The 20,043-nt window shown below is 42.8% G+C and overlaps 1 protein-coding gene across 1 annotated transcript in view; it reads right to left on the bottom strand.

Annotated features, from left to right (window-relative positions):
• The window catches only part of Faxc (failed axon connections homolog, metaxin like GST domain containing), a 67,837-nt gene that overhangs the window by 30,593 nt on the left and 17,201 nt on the right, over positions 1-20,043 (bottom strand). Inside the window, exon 4 of the mRNA XM_006979254.4 lies at positions 14,516-14,739. Coding sequence (XP_006979316.1) covers positions 14,516-14,739 — 224 coding nt within the window. The remainder of the gene's footprint in view (positions 1-14,515; positions 14,740-20,043) is intronic.

The raw sequence follows: 20,043 nt of genomic DNA, 5'->3' as shown, positions 1-20,043 counted from the left end.
TGTCCTTAAATCTTGTACATTAAAATCATTCCTTTCAATATTTAATATCACATAACTATAGGGTCTAGAACGTAGGAGCTGAGCAAGGACCTTCATGAGTATTCAAGATAACCATTGGATTATTTGGGCCTACCCCATCTATCAGGGTTCACTGCCCCCACAGTTACTTAGCACCTACTATTTACCAGGTCTTTTAGTAGGTGCCAAGATCACAGGAAAGCTGGTCAGCAAATTTTTTTCAACATGATGATGTCCATGAGCAAGGCTGGGAGAAAGTGGAGGAGATGGGCACATACGAGATGGAATACCCCTTACCATGAGCAGGTATGAATGGTGCTTCCACAATGGGTTCATATATAAAATGAAACTGTTCAGAGGAGAAACAACCAATCTACGTAGTTCCACAAGGTTGGAAGGAGAGAAAATACAAAGAAAATGTCTAAGTAGAGATAAGTATCAAGCAAGGCAGGGAAAGCTCATACAGTGAACTTGAGCAAGTAAGCATTCTACAGTGTGGCAGCTGCACATGTGGACATGTGGGAACGTGGACATAATGAGAGCAGGGTTAGAGTTAGAAAGGAGAGTTTCAATTTCAGCAAAGGACAGTGGAGGGCTGTGGTTCTAGTTTACATTTTAGGATCTAAAATTTAGATGAACCGCTCTAGAAAGAAAAGATAAAACTAAAGGTTAGGACAGCAGCCGTGAAGCTAGAGCAGATCCAGACAAGCATGCAGGCGCTCCTTTCTACTACAGCTTCAGGGCAGAAGCAGGCAAGAGACTACAGAATTTGGTGAGCACTGGGACAGTGAAGTCTATCAATCTTCCCAGGGAGCCACCAGTTACTAAGCATCCCTACAGCCAGGGTCTTCCCCCTCTACAAACCAGACATAATTATACCACCGGTAATAATAGTCAGAATAATGTCTACTGTCTGGTGCTTTTGGTGAAAATTAATGAAAATATTCTCTACTCAAACACACACACACACACACACACACACACACACACACACACACACACTACTCCACTTAATACTCACCAAACCTACATAAAACATTGTCATCACCTCACTACTAGGACACATATCTAACTTATATTCAGTAGTTTTGTACATACTGCAGTATATATAATACATTCATACTACACCAATTATTTTGAACTGTGTTCCTAAGAAGGTAGGTATTACATCCCATGTTTCTGCTTGCCTGTGTGCATTGTGTGTGCTACATGAATGGCAGCTCCTGTCGATGCCATCTTGACTCTATACAGGGCACAGCTCTGGGGGCTTGAGATACCGAAATGAATAGAATAAACAAACTCTTGTGGAGTTTCCATGGCAGGAAGTAACTATAAATAATCACTAGGGCGATGATGGTTACACAGAAATATTAAGAAGGACCTAGAGATGCAATTTTTTTTTAAAAAAAAAAGATAATTAAAGGTTGCAAAACAGCTAAGGCATATGCTTGGAGGGTTAAGTTGAGAGTGGGTTTTGAAACATGGAGATGGCAGATGTTGTTCGGTTACAACAAGCAAGAACTGGGTTTTAAAAAATGAGGTTAGAAAGAAAGCAGCAATAGACAAGTAAAGGACTTGAAGCCAGAGGCAGACAATAAAGAGAAAACAGTTTCTGATCATCTGAGCAAATGATCGGATGAGGCTCCCGTTCACCAAGGGAGGTCATAGGGGGCACTAGTTTGGTGGGAAGGTGACAGGTCCTGCCTGAAGATCTACTCCATTGGAAGAGTCTATAGATATCTAAGTAAAGAGCTAGAAAGCACCTGAGACTCAAGAGAGAGAACACTATGGAAAGTAAATGTGTGGGAGCATGCAGTGAGAGATAAGCAGAGGTGGGGGGTGGGCAAAATCTGAACCTATCAATATGTAAAGATAGGAAGGGCCAGAGAGCATGCATAGCCAGATAAAGCCTGAAACGTGCTCAGCAATGGTTGCTAGCTTCTCCCAGACTGGCTAAGTCCAAACCCAAGCCCTACTGTTTACCTAACCGGGTATCCTTCTACCTAGCTTGCTCATGGAGAGCACCAATGTGAGCAGTTAATGCTCCTGAATGGCATTTGGCATAGTGCTGGATTGCAGGAGAGTGCCCTTGGGGTTTATTGGCTGTTATACACAACAACTAGGGATCACCCAGAACAGTCAGAGACCAGTCATACTTCCTCAGGAGGCCTGTGAGCTGCAGAGCTGGCACGTGAGATGAAGCCTCCAGGAAACTACAGAATAATGGAAGCTATATAAATCCTTTCTAGGTCTTAATATTAGTTCCTCATCTTTTTAATACAAATTAAATAGTTTAAATAAATATAGATAAAACTAGGTTGAACAAGAAGCAAAAACGTTCACAAATGTATGAGGATAGAACGGGTCATCACCTAACTAATTTTACCCACATCTGTCAACCCAAATCAGACAGGGGGTGCTAACTTGGAGGAGCGAATTGTGGTAGTCTGAATGACAATCAGTCCCACAGGCTCAGTTGGTGGAACTGTTTGGGAAGGATGAGGAGACCTGGCCTTGTTGGAGGAGGTATGTTACTGGGGGCAGGCTTAGAGGTTTCAAAAGACTAGTACCACTCCTGTGTCTCTCTGCCTCCTACTTCTGTTTTAATATGTGAGCGCTCCGCCATTCCTGCTCCATGCCTTTGTTCCACCGTTAGGGACTCTAACCCTCATACAAACTGGATGCCTAAGTATGGACTTAGCAAAACAAGATATGGGGAGTAATGGACTCAACTGACCAGAAGTTGACCTCAGAGGAGAGTAGGGCTGGAACAATAAATCTGAATGTATATATATCCTGGGTTCAACAAAAACAGGACACAGGGAGTAAAAATTTATGTCTCTGTAGATACCCTGAATCCTGTTAGCCATCAGTAACCTCATGCTTATAGTTCAGCCAATAACTTCAAAGAACTACATCACCACTAGCCCCCTGGTCCATTCCCAAGCTGCATGTAAACCTTTCCTATACAAACCCCTTAAAGTGAGTGCTCGGGGCTATCCTCCTCCACCCACTGTGTCAGATGTCTGATGCAGACCAAGCCCGAGCTTGCTTGTTATCAATAAACCCCTTTGTGTTTTGCATTGGATATTGGCTCTGTGGTGGTCTTGCTTGGGGGTCTTGTGACGTGGGCACAACACTATAAGTAGATTCATTTAGGAATTGAACCCAAAAATGTAAACACAAAGTTAAACCCTATTCTCTAAGGAAAAAGAAGCTAGAATATTCCAGAATAAAACAAAGAAGTTTATCATAAATTATATCAAGTAATCTGTGTTACTAATACATTGCAAAGATTTCTAGGAACTCAATATTTATTCATATTTAGTTTTATTCTTCAAAAAACAAATTTGGGTGTGCATACTATGTATCAACTTACTCTTCACACCAACATATTTTTACTAACTGAAATACAAACAAGGAAAGTGGAAAAGAGGGGAATGGTGGAAGGAACCTGTTAGCCCAGTACACAAGAGATTGAGGCAGGATGATAGCTATGGGTTCAAGGACATCCTGGAAACATAACAAGTTCAAGGTCAGCCTGGTCTACAAAGAAAGACCCTGTCTGAAAAATAACAAAAGGAAAAGAGGAGAAGGCAGAGGAGGAGAATGGAAAATAAACCACAAACCGAGGTTCCAACTGTGCTGTCCCCTGAAGCACACAAACAGGGACTGATTTCACAATCCAGGACTGTTTCAGGATCACTAACCCTCAGGTTATCCCCTCTCCTCCCTTTGGAAGTCTAGAATGAGGAGGAGTTAGTACTTCCTAAGGAGGTGATCTAGCAGTCTTTCCACCAGAGAGCAGCACACAATCTAGAGTTACTGATCAACATGTAAAAATCTTCCCTTACCCTTCAATCATTAAGCACAGATTTCCAGTATGGTCCTTTGAAGAGTTAAGCTCTCACCAGAGTTCAATTAACAAAGTAAAAATTAGGAGGACTTACAGATCTAACCAATGCCTTTCTGACTTGGGACTTTAACGACCCACTGCTGCAAACACAGGGGCAAATAAAGCAGAAGACCCCGTCGCCAGATGAATGGCCCACACCCATCCCCTACCCCTCTGAACCTCACTTGCTGCCTCAGCTGAACAAGATGGAGTGAAGATTGAGAGGTAATTATCCATATCCATCTGACTAAAAAAGACAGGTAAAGGAGGAATGTTAAAGGGGATGTTTGGGAATCTCAAAGCAACGTTTCATAAAGCAGGTTCCAAATGTTCTCCAGACCAGGAGGCCCATGGAGAATAGTTGCCTGCAGCTGGATTGCTCTTTAGAAGCAATGCCTGTGAAGATGTGTGTAGCCAGCATGTTTAAGGCCAGAATATCTGCAAAGTACTTCTAAAAATATTATCTAAAATTTACTCACACCAAAACAAAAAACAAAAAAACAAAAAACAAAACAAAAACCCAAACTACCTAGTCTGCAGTTAGGGACCAGTGAAATGGCTCTGCTGGTTAAGGCGCTGTCACCACACCTGATGACCTGAGTTCCACCTCTGACATCCACATGGTAGAAGGAGAATCGAGTATCACAAGTTGTCCTCCGATTTCCTCATATGTATGTCATTGAGCTCATGTACACACACACACACACACACACACACACACACACACACACACACACACACACACACCAAATAAAATAAGTAAATATAATTGTTTTAAGTTCCCAGAGGTGAGCCTACTATTAGTATTTTTCTAAATGGGCATAGTATCAACCTGCCCTCTGAATTCATATGTTGCTACCCACATACTGTTGCAGCTCTCAGACTTCATCAGAGAAGTTCCTTTATGCAGTGGATGGTGGTTGTGCAGAATCACACAATTGGTCAAAGTACTAAGAATAACCATGGAGTGCTCAGCCAGGAATGAGAGATCTGTATCACACACCCTCCCCTAGGGGCAGAGACCATCATGGAAAAAGGGATGGAAAGACCTGTAAGAGCCAGCAAAGGTCAGGAAGGGCTGGAGCAAAACCAGCCTTCTGGACGTAACAGGACCACTGCACTCAAGAGCTCACAGCAGCTGTGGGTTCCTCCACAAGAGCAAGCCAGTCAACACTCGAGCATGAATAGGAAAGGAACCCATGACCTTCCATCTACAACTGAGGCACTATGGGCAGTTTGTCTTCTGGGGGAGGAGAACCAGTTTTCTTTAAGGATGTGGCTCCTGGTACATCAACCATGCTCCAGCAGACGGCCCCACATGGAGAAGTACATGGACAGCACAATTTGGAGTCAATAGGCTATTAAAATTTTTAAGAGGCAAGGAATTATTACAAATACTTTAATTTTTAGATCTATAGTTAATGTTGACAGATTTTTTTTTTAATATGGAAGCAAGGAAAAGCCAGGTTAAGTATCATGTGACTAGACCCAATCAAGGTCACTTTCTCAACAGCACTGAAGTAAACCGGATTTGTTCTCATTTGACTCCCTCCCTAATAAAAGACTACAATATTCTCTCTTATAGTGGGCACCAACGCACAGACACTCATGTGCCCTTGCAATTGTCTCCTACCCAACCCTCCCTTCCCTCAACAGCCAAGTCCCCACTCTATCAGATTTCAGACCTGTTTAGACCATTCACCAATCAGCAAACAAACAAAACACACAGACTTATCAGTGGGATGCAGAGTTCACATAGATGATAGAAAGCAAAGCTTTCAGCTTACAAGTTGTCTCTTCATAGACACAGCTGGGAATGCAGACTTACCCAGCCGCCATGGGGCTGTGGAGCTGGCTGTCTACCAGGCTACACACACCTCCCAGGTGATTTGAAAGAGCAGCCAGGCTACAGGTCACTGTTCTAAACAGGCCCCTACAGTGTGGAGATCACTCAAAGCCTGTTTTATGAAGCATGGCTTTGAGGTTCCAGAACATTCTCTTTAATATCTATTATCTTCTTTGCTATGAGGATCTTCTCTTTTTGGCTAGATTGACGGGCACAATTATTTCTACATCTTTATTCTTCCCAGCCGGCCTGAGTTCACAGCACACACTGGATGTGTTGAAGTGTGTATAGACACAAACTATTGCTTTCATCCTCTCTCACCACCCAGCTGGGAGGCTTTCTCCACTGTGTTCACTGAGAACAATGTGTTCCAAGCAGCAGCCAGTCAAGGCCTAATATGAAGGTAGCCCAGGCATTTCTTTCTGTTATGTTCTTTTGTTTGACATGCAGAATAGGGGGCTAAAGAAATGGCTGAGCAGCTAAGAGCACTTACTGCTCTTGCCAAGAGTTGGGGTTTGGTTCCCAGAACCTCAGGGGACCTGACACCCACTTCAGGCCTCCGCAGGCACCTGCATGCACACAGTACATATAAGCTCATGCAGTGCTACATACATGCACATAAAATGGAAATGAAATATTTTTTAAAATAGAATAGGAAAAACAAGTAAAAATACACTATGTCAAAATATATATATACAATATGACATTAAGTGGGTCCAGCGGCGCCTGCTATAATCTTAGCTACTGGGGAAGCAAGGGCAGGAGCAACATCTGAGCTCAAGAACATCTGAGTCATCTTAGGAAGATTCCATTTCAAAAAACAATCCCATTGTACCTCATAAGTTTGCATAATTCGTATACGTTGATTAAAACTTTTATTAAAAAGATCAAAGTTTTCAATTGTCCAAATCAAAATCGTTAGAGAAAAAAAACAAAAGAAGAAAATTCAGGGGCCAGGAAGATGGCTCAGCGAGTCACAGGAGCCTGACATCTGCATTGCACCCCTGGGAGAATCAGGGGGAGGCCTGGTGTTCCCCTAGCCAGAACTTGGCTGCAAAGTAGTGGCAGAAACAAGGGTGACCTGCCTCAGCCAGGTGGAAGGTGAGAACCAACTCCCAAAAGCTGCCCTCTGACTTCCATGGAAAACAACTCTCCTCTTCTTCCTTAGAGAATGAACATAAAACCATGCAGCCATGAGCACTGGAGAGACCAGCTAGAAACGTCTCAAGATCCTTCCTCAGCTGTCACGATGCTTTCAGGCAGGCGCTTCACTCACTTGGCCACCTCATCTCTCAATCCACCCAAACTAAGCTGTTAGTGTTCCTTTGACACTGGAGACATACTAAGATAGAAATCAACCAAAGTCTCCCAGTGCTCTGCTTTTATATGGGTCTCCTCGCTCTGAATATGTGCAATGTAATTTCTGGACCTAACTACAAAACTGAACATTTACCCCTGCTAGGTTTCATTTTGTTATGTATCCAACATTGATGCTTTTCCACCCAATGTTACTGGAAAACCAATTTCTCGAAAGTTGTAAAGAAGTCATTGAGAAAAGTACTGAACATGACAGGCATTGTCCCCAGAGAGCTGTCTTTGGATGGTGTCACTCTATCAGGTAACTAGCAATATGCTCAGCCTGCAGTGAATCTGCCTTGATCTTAAAGCAAATGTTTTCTACAGAGGAGGAGGTTCCCTTGCCACCAGAACATCACAGCATCCAGCAGGATGAAGAAATCCAGAAATGGCCCACCTAGTGGCCGAGCTAAGCAGATACAGTTACTTTCAGTGAAGCTCGTGCAGAATAAATCAGGGGCCCCTCGTTGTAAAGCCAGCGGCTCCTTAATAACTCACCTGAGCATTTTGTTTCATTATAGGGATCTACTTGCCCCTCCACTCATAAATAAAAATGATTTCCTATGTCCATCTTCTGACCTTGTCCTATTGCTAAATGATGACAAGAAGAGGCTTCTGAGATCAGATGGGACGTCTTCACGTATTATGACAGTTTGGGCCTTGCAGCTGGAGCCTAAGCATCCCATAGACTTAGCACAGCACCTAATTAACAACTATGCATAACTGACACAAAATCAATAGACCAAACAGTTAACTGCAATGTTAGCCTGTTCATGATTTGAAGACATAAAACAGCTTTCTGGCAACCTTCTGACCTCTTTCAGAGTTCAGGTCAACTTTCTACCTGGAAGAAAGTTAAGAGACTTTGTCCCTGCAGCCACTAAAAAACCAACTTTACCTCCTAAAGCTATCTCACACCCTTCAGGCCACCACATTCCCCCCTCCTCACACTGATGTACACACCACAGCTCAACACTTTGAAGAAACTATCATTTCTGTAGGCATGTGTGACCAAACAGTACTAACCATGGCTTCTACTAACCTGTCCATCTGTGTCCCATGACATCAGAATTCCATTCACTTAGTTACACAACTGCTCTAATACAACTTGATAAACTCTTTGCCTTTTATCCACTAACAACAAGCTCCCTTTACCTCATACTTCATCTCCACTCAAGTGTCTGTCTCAGACACAGCACATCCATACCTATAATCACAAGTCCCCTTTTGTGGAATGACCTTTTTGTACAGTGTGAAGATCTATCACTCTGATTGGTTTAATAAAAAGCTGAACTTCCAATAGCTAGGCAGAGAGGGTGCTGGGAAGAAAAAGGCAGAGTTGCTAGACAGACATGGAGGAACCAGGAAAGTAATCTGGGAAAAGTAAAGGTAACAAAACTATGAGGCAGAAAATAAATTAATAAAAATGGGTCAAGTTATAAGAGCTAGTTAAAAACAAGCCTAAGCTATAGGTCGAGCTTTCATAATTAATAAGAAGTCTCCATGTGGTTATTTGGGAGCAGGCTGGTGGGACAGAAAAATCTGCCTACACCCCCCTCCAACACTGGCTCTGTGAACAGCTACTTTTTCCTTTACATTCATGTCCATAACTCGGTTACTCATTATCACTCTGCAGCACCACTCCCCTCCACAATGACTAGCTTTCCCAGTTCTGTCTCTAAGCTCAGCCATAATCCATGTCGGCCTAACTCTACCAGCTTGTTTGTGGTCCCAGTACCCTCTTATCTTTCCTGGGCAGTAACAACCCTCTTCTTCACACACACACATACACACACACACACACACACACACACACACACACACACACACACACACTTCATCACACTAAACATATATGGGGAATGCAACATTCCTACTTTATTTTTATTGAGATTTTTTAATTTTCTCTCTGCATGTGAATGTGTGTGGGTACATGTGTCAACACACATGTGTAGAGGTCATAGAGTATTTTAAGTGTTGGTTTTCTCTTCTACCATGGGGGTCCTGAGGATCATAATCAGCTCGCCAGGCTTGGGAACAGGTGCCTTTATCTGCTGAGCCATTCCACCAGGTCCCACCTCTCTACTTTAAGTCTCTCATGGTCCCCTTTGCTCTCAGACAAGAAGCACAAAAATATTTATGTGCCATAACACCTGTATGCTCTCAGCCCCTGCCTACCTCTGTCTACTAACACTCCTCTGCTCTTGTAAAGTTTCTAAGCACCCTGGCCACCTTTTCAGTCTTTGAATGCTCCCAGCTGCATTTGATTTCTAGATCTTTTTACATGGTGTTCCTTTCTTATCCCATGCTATTCAATTCACCATCACAGCCCTGCCCTCCTTCCACACACACATGCTTGCCTAACTCTGGCTTATGTTTCAGCATTCAGTTTAAATGTCACCCCTACTCCCAAAGAAGTCTCTGGGAATGACCATATACTGCCCACAATCACTACCCCGAACACTGCCCTCTTTGCATCCTGTTCTTCGTGGAGACACCTCTCACAAGTGAATGATTTTGTAAATGCTTACCAACAGTATGCATTTCTCATGGTAGCCCTGGTAACTCAGAGCTGTGCCAAACTTGTTCATCTAAGCTCTTCACAAAGACCTCAGTGTGTGAGTCAGTGCATACCTCTTTGATAAAAGAAGCAGATCTGAATTCTCATTTTTACAAATACATTCTCCTACTGTGTTTCTAGCCACGGAAATGGGTCGTGTAGGGGCATTAGAGTCTGTTACTCTTTTTGTCCCTATCTTTTAAATGTATCCATAATTTAAGCTATTCATGATGGCACATGCCAATAATCCCAATACTCAGGGCTCTGAGGCAAGAGGATCAGGAGTTCAAGGCCAGATACTGCTACATGGTGAGTTTAGAACAGACTGTGCCACATGAGACTATAACTAGAAAAAAAAGATTCACAAATTTAATATTTTGCTCAAAATTAATTCTTAGATCAAGAAATCCTGAGGTTATTCTTAGCTGTCTGCTAACTATGTGCAGACAGTGACTATTAACTACCACCTATGCAGTCTGGTCCCCATGCCTGAAAATGGATTTAATTATTCTCCCCATATATGATTCCATCCCACAAACAAACTCCATTTATCAATTACTCATCTACTGTCAAATGAGATAATGATAGTTTCACCACCCAGGACCTATAGTTGCCCAATTAAAAGCAAAGAATCACTATAATAGAATAGTCTATACTGCTTCATCATGATCAGATACACATAGAGTGATCAGATGGATGGTCACCAAATCCAATTCCCATACCCAGCAACCTATTACTCCATCATGAGCCTTAGAAACCAGTAGAAATTCCAGAGAAGAAACTGATGTACATTTCAAACCGTAGTCAACATTATAAAATCTGTTTTTCAAAAGCATCAAAATACAGTATTGTTTTGTGACTTGGAAAGTCTGAGAACCACAGGTAAGTTGGTTAGCCCACAAGGGCTAGAGATTTTCTGTTTCTTATTGCAAATGCTTTTCTATGTTGTTTTTTGAGAATAGTTTAATCTTCTATATATGACTTAACCCAGAACTAAGTGACCAGCCAAGTATCTGTTTACTTGAAAAACAGAATTAAATTATTCATTTTATCCAACAACACAACATAACCATTTTGTAAAAACTGCACCATATTATAATTATATATGCTTAGGAAGATGGCAGGAAGCTGCCTCTGGCAGAACTCACTTCTTTGCATCATTTACCCTTCGTTAAATAATCAAGATCACAGATATTTATTAAAATAACCAATACATGTAGTTCTTACAAATGTGCCAACTTGATGTCAACGAGGGCTGAAGACCAAAGAAACCCTGAGCTATTTTCATGCTCAAAAGAAATACTTCACACTAGAAAATGCACAATAAATTTTTTATTAAGCGACTGATGCTTTCTGGAAATCAGCTTTTCTCACTTCCATTTATAAATCACAATTATCATTTGGCTCTTATCTGATCAGGCTCTTAAAAGCATGCCTCCCAAGAAAGGATACAACCTCAATTTACAGAAATATCCATATTTGTTTTGTTTTGTTTTGTTTTGTTGTTTTGTTTTGTTTGCAGTCTTGGGGGTGGAGCCCAGGGTCTTACACTGGACAAGTACTCTGCAACAGTTCTACATTCCCAGACAACAAGGAATCATTCCATAGTCCACTTCTAGGAGAAAGCAAATAACACATTCTTTTTTTTTTTTTTTTTTTTTTTTTTTTTTTTTTTTTTTTTTTTTTTTTTTGTTTTTTCGAGACAGGGTTTCTCCATGTAGCTTTGCGCCTTTCCTGGAGCTCACTTGGTAGCCCAGGCTGGCCTCGAACTCACAGAGATCCGCCTGGCTCTGCCTCCCGAGTGCTGGGATTAAAGGCGTGCGCCACCAACGCCCGGCCTTATAACACATTCTTAAACAGTACTTGAGAGACCACTTCTTAATTTGATAGTCCAAGCTCTGCCTACTTCAGGGAATTTTCTAAAGATGCCAGCCTGAGATAATAAAAATTCACTTTAAAACATAATTTATAAAGAAATTTGGGGTCGTAGTTGGGTAGTGGGGAGCCAGTGAATTCCTGGGTGAATGTGTATTGTTAATGGAGGCACAGCCATGTCAAGGACCCCAGTGCCTCAGCCCCGTGGGAGTGGCAAAGCCCTTCCCTCCTGGCTCATGTGTGGCTATTGATAGTGTGTGTAAAAATGTCTAGCGTGGCTTTGTCCCCTCACCCCATATTTACAGCCTGAGGCTGCTTCCCCCCAGAAACTGCTCCTACCATAATTACCTAACCTGGAGTCCTTGACTCCTTATTCAACTCTGTATAATAAACACACTGAACTTGGGGTGCTGCAGTGTCTCCATCAGAGAGTTCACACCACCCAATCCCAGCTTTTCTGTGTGTGTCTGAGCTTTCTTTACTCCCTCATCGCCTTAATCAGGGTTCTGGAAACCAAGCCATGCAAGGACTCAGAAAATAATGTCTTAAGCCTGATCTTCCAGATTTGCTCCCTATCTCACTTCTGCCTACGTGTGTGGCTTTCAGAAAGTTACTCAGTCTCTGTAGGCTTCAGTTTCCTCATCTATCAAATGGGTAGTGTTATTTGACTTTGTCCTGGATTCCATGGTCTTTTCTGACTTTCACTGCAGACCTAATGCCTACAGCTGGGAGTCTCTTTGTTAATAATAGATGCAGCTGTACAAATCTTATTCTCATGCTGTCTTATTTTCTATTTGCTTTTTGAATGTATCTGTAGACTCGGAACTAACAGAACCAAAGTATAAGACAAGCAGTAGGCAAAGCAGAGTTTATCTGGTAAGTTTTCCTGACATCAAGTATGATACCAGGCATAAAGTCACATGGTACAGAATACTTAATAATGGAAAAATAGAATAAAAGAAAAAATAATGTATGTACGTAAATACATGATTCAAAATTATATATAAAAGTATTAAAAGTTAGACATCTAATGGTAACTTAGGTTAGCAACAGGCTACAAAATTATTTTGACTTATTTTCCTCCTCTGTACTTTTATGAACCTTCCCAAGGTTATATAACTGATACATTTAAAAGTCAGAAAGAAGGTTTTTGTTCCAAACACATTTTTCCTAGAAAACAGTATTTCTAATGAAGTTAAGTACAAATCCTGTAATTACATGAAAAAGAGGTTACTTCAACACAAGCACTACAACACCTCCCACAGTGACCTGTGGCTACCTGGTGGCAGCAACCAGTAGTTGTGCTGAGTGCTTGCCAGACAGAGAGGATTCATTCATATACAGCCTGGGCTAGACAGGGCAGGACCAAGAGAATTCAACACGGTATTCGGAACAGCACCCAACTTAAAATTAACAAATATTAAATTTGTTATTTAATTCAGACCACAGTCAACTACTGATGTCTGAAACTGCAGCAAATGAGCTGAGTGAGGGCCAAGTACCATGCTTACGTGGCCTCTATTCTACCCACCAGTGACGCATTTGCCCCCTGACGCCCCAAAATTGGGAACAAAGCATTGGTCTAGTCATTGAGTGCTTAGAGAAAGTGTCAGTTTTCATTGCTGCCTTCACCCAGCCCCCTAAGAAACACTCTAGTGAAGTGTTGTTTACCAAAGCTCTGGTTAAGAAACCAATCATTAAAGGCTTTTACTGGCATAATCTTTGCCATAATAACTTTGGGACTCAACTCTTTATTTGCTGAGGCTTCCAACAGCATAAACTAGAGAGGAAGAGGAGTCAGTCAGACACAGGCATGGCCACTGTTAAGGAAGAAGGACCCAACTAAGGGCTGGTCATCTGAAGTCAATAGCTCATAGACCACAATTCCCAGAGCAAGGCACCAAATGGAGTCCAAGGGAAGACTCCAGGTCAAGCACGTATCTGGAATGTGGAACAATGGAGTGGTCAATTTGTAGATGATTCTGCAAGAAAGGTTATGCCCATTGAGCCTCTACTTCCAAGGCACCAGATAGGTTTCAACAAAACAAATCCCATACCCCACTCCTTCACAGAGGCAAGGAATCTAATGTGCTCTCAGATGAGGGTGGTGACAGATATGGAAATCATGGCCTCCACAGGAGGAAAGGTTCATGAACAAAACCAACTTCTGAAAATAAAACCAGAAGTCCCATTGAGGACTTGGTCCCTTTAATTGCCCCATATTAAATGGCTTTGGTTTACATCTAGGCCCTTCCTTTGAGCAGTCTCTTTGTGAACTGTCATAGCCAAGAATCAAGCTCACCTAGTGCAGAACTACTGAAACCAAGGGCTGGCTATATCAGTGGCCAGCTGATGAATGGAATATGTCCATCCTCACTAGCCCATGGGCATTTAAGGCCTTTCTAAGAAGCTCCCCAGACACAATTCAGCCTATGATGTACAATAAAATACAAAATCTGGGATAAAACACACTAGGAAAACAAAACTAAGAATACACACCAAAACAAACAGTATAAGAAGCTGACAAGAGTCAACACAAACACACGCAAAAAAAAAAAAATGGTCAGAAGCTGGACTGTCGCCAAGTCTAACTTGACTTGCAGATGTGCTCACAACCAGCCTGACCCATCCAGCCTGACCCATTTATAAATAGAAGAGGTTCCTTGCTCAGGACTACCCTCTCCTCACAACACATTGGGAAATGGCAGCATCCCTTACAGCCTGGTCCTGATGCTGAAGTGTGCTCCACATGTTCTCACATGGGACCTCAGTAACCACACTAAAACCTAATACCCCTAATACCAGAGGTTGCTCCTAGAAATTGGAGGTCTCGGTTAAATGGTGGAAATGCAACCTACATTCATGTGGGAGCAAAAACCCCAACCAAGTTAAGCTTGTAAACCAGCAGCACTCTACTAGTCATGCAACAGTAAGCACAGAAAATATAGAAGGTGTGGTACATTACCCAAAAGCCCTGCTAAAGACCGCATGTCCTTCTCCATCAGCATGTAAATCTCTTCCTCCGAGAAGCGGCCAATGCCGTGGCCGTGCATCTCCCGCTTCACAATTCCTTTTGTTATGTGGCACACGACCCACCTGAGCAGGTTACTGAAGGGACCACCACCACTAAGAGACAGCATCTTCCGGGTCTCATTGAGATTGTCCACCCACTGGCAATAAGCTAATGTCCTGGAATTGTGTGGAAACAAGTTACTAGTGTGCATCAGAGACGTGTAGTAGTTCTGCAGTCACTTTCAAAAGCATCGTTCAGAATTTAATACTTTCTGGAGGAACCAAATAACTGCAGTGTTTAACCTGAGTGGAAGGTCCTATCACAACAGCTCTGGTCAATGTCTAGCCTTACAAGCTTTGAGAGAAACAATGACATTCTATATTCCTGTTTAACTGAAACTCCCCAGTCACCTGCCCTCAGACTCCTCTGCTTTCTCTTACGCTGTCTCACAGAAAGCTGTAGCTTTTCAGTCAAGCCAGTAAGCGCTATGGGTGCACAGCAGTGGCAGTGGCAAGCGAGGGGAGCGCAACATTCCTGTCGGGAGCTTAAGGATGGCTCCACAGGCAGGTGCTTTCTACTAAGGCATGTATATCTGTTTTCTACACTGCATGCATCTTACATTTCATGGTGAAAGAGGTTGGGTTCCTTTTTAAGACACTTTTTTGCCTTTTGGACAAAGATTAAGGGGAAGGTACACCTATGTCTATATTTCATAAATTATATTCTCTGCATATGTAAATTATTTGCTCTCCAGAATCAACTCTCTCCCTCAGGCTGTTCCCAATGATTTTAAGTATTCACCCAAGGACCTGTGAAGTCACTTTTCCCACTGGGTGGCGTTTGTGGCAAACTCACCCATCCAGTGTTCCCATGGGACACACACAGACAGTCAAGCATCGTACTGGCTGCAATGCCTACACTTTTCCTAACTTGGTTTTAGAAGCCTGTACAATCTCAAAAGCATTTTTTATAGTGAACGAGGTTATTAGATATAGAATAAATGGTTCCCTGTGCAAAGAATGTAGCTGTGAGAGTATATACATGAAAAATTTAATTTTTCTTCATATTGAAAAAAAATGTATTGACCATCATCTCTACCCCTAATGTGGGCTGATATGTAGTAATGGCCTCTTAAAAATCAGAAATGTAAGCCGGGCGGTGGTGGCGCACGCCTTTAATCCCAGCACTCGGGAGGTAGAGCCAGGTGGATCTCTGTGAGTTCGAGGCCAGCCTGGACTACCAAGGGAGTCCCAGGAAAGGCGCAAAGCTACACAGAGAAACCCTGTCTCGAAAAACCAAAAAAAAAAAAAAAACAAAAAAAAAAAATCAGAAATGTAAAACAAAAAAGTTTACATAACAACACAAAGGATGATAGTAAGTTGTACCTACAAAGAAATAATATTTTATACATTAAGAAGAAAGCCTGGGGTGTATCTCAGTGATATATGATTTGCCAGCATGTGCAGGCCCTAGCATCCATCTCTAGCACCACCAAAAAATGTCCTAAAATTTTTAGCATTTTTATGTAGTTATGCTCTATCGGGGTCCTCTCCACTAAAAAATGGAAATACACAAGAAATAGATTTACCTAGAGTTTTTTAATCATTCTTGAATTTTTACTAAAAAGTCCTAATTTTAATGCACTCTCCTTACTACAACCATATTTAACTCTATCCTATTATCTTTCAAAAAGAATACCTACAACTCTTGTAGAAAGCTCTGTGTGTGTGTGTGTGTTTCATAAATCTCTTGAAATAAAATATTGCAAAGCAAAGAAATGAATTTTGCTGAAAATAAGAAAAAGTGCTTCCCAGCAATATTTCAGTGTGCATAGACAGTGTGGGTAATGGGTCTTTTGATTTAAAAGATCTCACATTTATTCCACTGAATTCTATGTAAATATGAATCTGCTCTCTTTTTTTTATATCTGCGGTGATCTAGTGGGGGATTCTAATTGTACATTATCTAAATTCACAACAACAGGGTTATACAACCTTTGAATGTCTAGAAAGCCAATGGTCTTAGGGAAAAATTTCATCCTAAACTGGGCATAAACAGATAATAAGAGAGACCAGAGGGGCTCCGAAAGCATAAAAATGAGGAACGTGTGACTCTAGGCTGGAAAGTTCATGTAAGAAAGAAAGAAGTGTTAGGTCAGCCAGTCACACAAGGCAGAACCACAGGAGGCACAGGGAGGAGCTCAGGAGATACCTGCCTGAAGACACTGGCCTTTCTGATCTACAAGAAGTCCAGGAGCATGGGTGGGCTCCAGGATGCATGTGAGGAAGCCTATAAGACCTGAGGCAGAAGGGTGCTACGGAGCAGATCCTTGCAGGCCTGAGGCCAGACTGAGTCGCTTTAATTCCAAAAGAAAAGGTTAAGCTCTGGAAAGTTTCAACCAGACAAGAAATATAATCAGACCTGTGGCAATGCTGGTAGGAAGGCTGGCTAGAAGACAGGGTGAGTGAGACAGACAAGAAATGACATGCTGACTAGACCATGGCAGAGAAGTGCCACACGGTGTGTGGAGGTAGACGGGTCCAGGAACCGTGATATAGGAAAAAGTGGGTGGTTTCTCCCAGGCTCATCATTTGAGTGGATTTCACTACTCAGTGCTGGTTCCATCCACATGGTGGAATGGACTTGGGGAATGAAAGATGGGTTAACCAGTTGCATTTGAAGGACGCAAAGAACTACCAACTGAAGACGTTCAGAAAGTAGAAAGAACTCCAGAGACAAGTTTAGACTCTCCATGGAGAACTGGGGCAGGGACACGTTAGTGAGTTTTAAAGCTGCGAGGGGAAATGAGATTATCTAAGGAAATTTCTAGAATGAGGACAAAGTTAGGAAAACCATAGTTCAAAGGCAAATTAGAAGATAAGAAAATAAGGCTGGAAGGGAGTGTGGAGAGGAGAGACATCTCATTTCCCAAGATGGAGGGAATGTGGGTCTTATAAAGGATAGAGGGCTACGGAGAGGTTAAGCTTCCTGCCTCAGAATGACTTCTCCTTCCTCTCCAGAGTGGGAAATACGCATGTGGGCATGCACAGAAAGTTAGGCAATGACAATGGGTACATGTGGAGCAGCGGGAGGCAGGAGAGGCAGCTGTCTGGGCCACATAGTTCAGCAACGATGACAGGAAGTCTCACCCTGCAGTAGCAGCTTGAGCACAGGGCACAGAAGAAGAAAGACCGTGCTCATTCAGAACTCTGCAGCTAAAAGTAACCTTGCAAACTAGTCTTCCTCTCTTCCCCTTCCTGCTCTGAGTACACACGTGTGCACGTGTGTGTCCATATATATGTTCGCTATACACAGTGAACATGTTATGAGGGCACATATGCACATGAGTGTAGAGGCTAGAGTTTCCTCAGGTTCTGCCCACAATTGTTTTTCAGGCAGGGTCTCTACTGACCTAGAACTTACCAAGTGTAGCTAGGCTAATTGGCCAATAAGCCTCAGAGCCATGCCTGTCCCTGCCATCCCAGCACTGAGATTACAAGTGTACACCACCACACCTATTTGGGGGGTGGGCGGGGGGGGGATGACAGGGGACAGTACACTCCATGTGTGCATGTGCCCTAAGAGATCAGGGCAAGGCATCAGATCCCCTTGAGCTGGAGTTCCAGGTGGTCATTAGTTTACATGCTGTAGATATCAGGAACAGAACTCAGGTCCTCTGGAAGAACAGCAACTCTTAACCACTAAACCATCTCTCCAGTCCCAAAACTCATCATTTTTTAAAACATGGGTTATGTAAATCAAATTCAGGTCTTCACCCTTGCAAGGCCTTGCAAGCACTTTAGTGACTGAGTATCTCCTCAGCCCCTGCTCTCCACTTGATTTCTTTGGTTCTCCACGGTCCCCAATATTACAACCAGTGTCAAATAAGGAACACACAGGCTCTTTAGGGATCAGCTCCAGAAAAGGGCCAAAAGAAAACAAAATATGCCGGGCGTTGGTGGCGCACGCCTTTAATCCCAGCACTCGGGAGGCAGAGCCAGGCGGATCTCTGTGAGTTCGAGGCCAGCCTGGGCTACCAAGTGAGCTCCAGGAAAGGCGCAAAGCTACACAGAGAAACCCTGTCTTGAAAAAACCAAAAAAAAAAAAAAAAAAAAAAAAAAAGAAAACAAAATATGTGGGTCATATACTCTTATCTCCGCTATGACAGGCAGGGGACATCATATATTGTGTTTCCATGTTGTTACAGCCAAGGATACACCTCTCAATCAGGATCCCAGAAATGGTGAGAGATTCCACCCCATCACTCCACCCAAACAACTCTCATCTAATCCGGCAGTCAGCAACTCACTGTATGCCCTCCAGCACCACTTCCCTGAATTTAGCTCTCACAACTCTGCAGCATCTTGCACTATCAACCTCTCTGGGAACATGCCTTTAGCTCACGTGGCTGTTTTCCCCTCCCACCTCTCCCATGGTCTAAAGATTCATCTATTTATTTTTTTTTTATTTTCCTACCTACTTAATCTGCAGTCATGAGGTGATCTAATTCATATCCAGGAGTTCAAAGTGATGCCCAAATCTATACCTAACCCACACCTCTGTCCTGAGACCCATGAGTCCCACATGGAAGAGCTTTAGGAAATACATTTCCAAAACTGGACTCATTTTTGCTTGCTTCACTCACCCTTGCAAGAATCCCAGGAGTCATTCTTTAGGGATCCCAGGAGATTTCCTTCATGGCCCCCACCCACATGTGCCCAACCTATGCTCACAGTCCAACATATTTGTGGATTATATCATATTGCAATGTCAGAAATCCCTGGACCCTCACCTGATCTAGCCCTTCCCAGTCTCCGTCTCTCAGCATGGCCTCCCATAAATCCTTTATATCAGCTGTATAGAAGTACATGAACCTCCATACAGACTGAATGTTCATGTCCCCAAATTTCTTACATTGAAACCAGTATGGGTAGTATTAGGAAGCAGGACCTTCAGTGTACTTAAGTCATGAGGTTAGAGCCCTCAAGAGTGAGATTACTGCTCTTATAAAAATGACCCCATAAGAGTTTCTATATTCTTTCTACCATGTGACCTTACAGTAAGAAGATGGTTATCTGTGGACCAGAAAGCAGGCCCTCACTAAACACTGAGTCTGTCAAAACCTTGGCCTCAGGCTTATTGGTCTCTGTGACTAGTGAGATACAAACTTCTAAGCTTCCCAGCCTGCTATTCGGTTGCAGGAGGCTGGATGGACTGAGACACCCCCCAAACACCTCTTTCTTGGCTCCAAGTATTTACAGACACTGCTGCCTCTACCTGAGCATCCTAATCGTCCTTACGGTCAGCTCCTTCACATGCCACTCCAGTTGTGCTTGGGCTCCACCATGCTGGCGCTTCCTCTGAGATCCCTATCCTCGTCTCACCAGAAGGTGCTTCCTGCCTCCCCTCAGCTCCTCAAACTCACCCTGACAATGACAATCATAAAGGCTTAAGGAAGATTTTCTCCACAAAGGCCCTCC

Source organism: Peromyscus maniculatus, chromosome 2 (genome assembly GCF_049852395.1).
Source record: "Peromyscus maniculatus bairdii isolate BWxNUB_F1_BW_parent chromosome 2, HU_Pman_BW_mat_3.1, whole genome shotgun sequence".
In the NCBI taxonomy this organism is placed as follows: domain Eukaryota; kingdom Metazoa; phylum Chordata; class Mammalia; order Rodentia; family Cricetidae; genus Peromyscus; species Peromyscus maniculatus.
The sequence above is the reverse complement of the archived record's forward strand: the minus strand, read 5'-3'. Positions and strand labels throughout refer to the sequence as shown.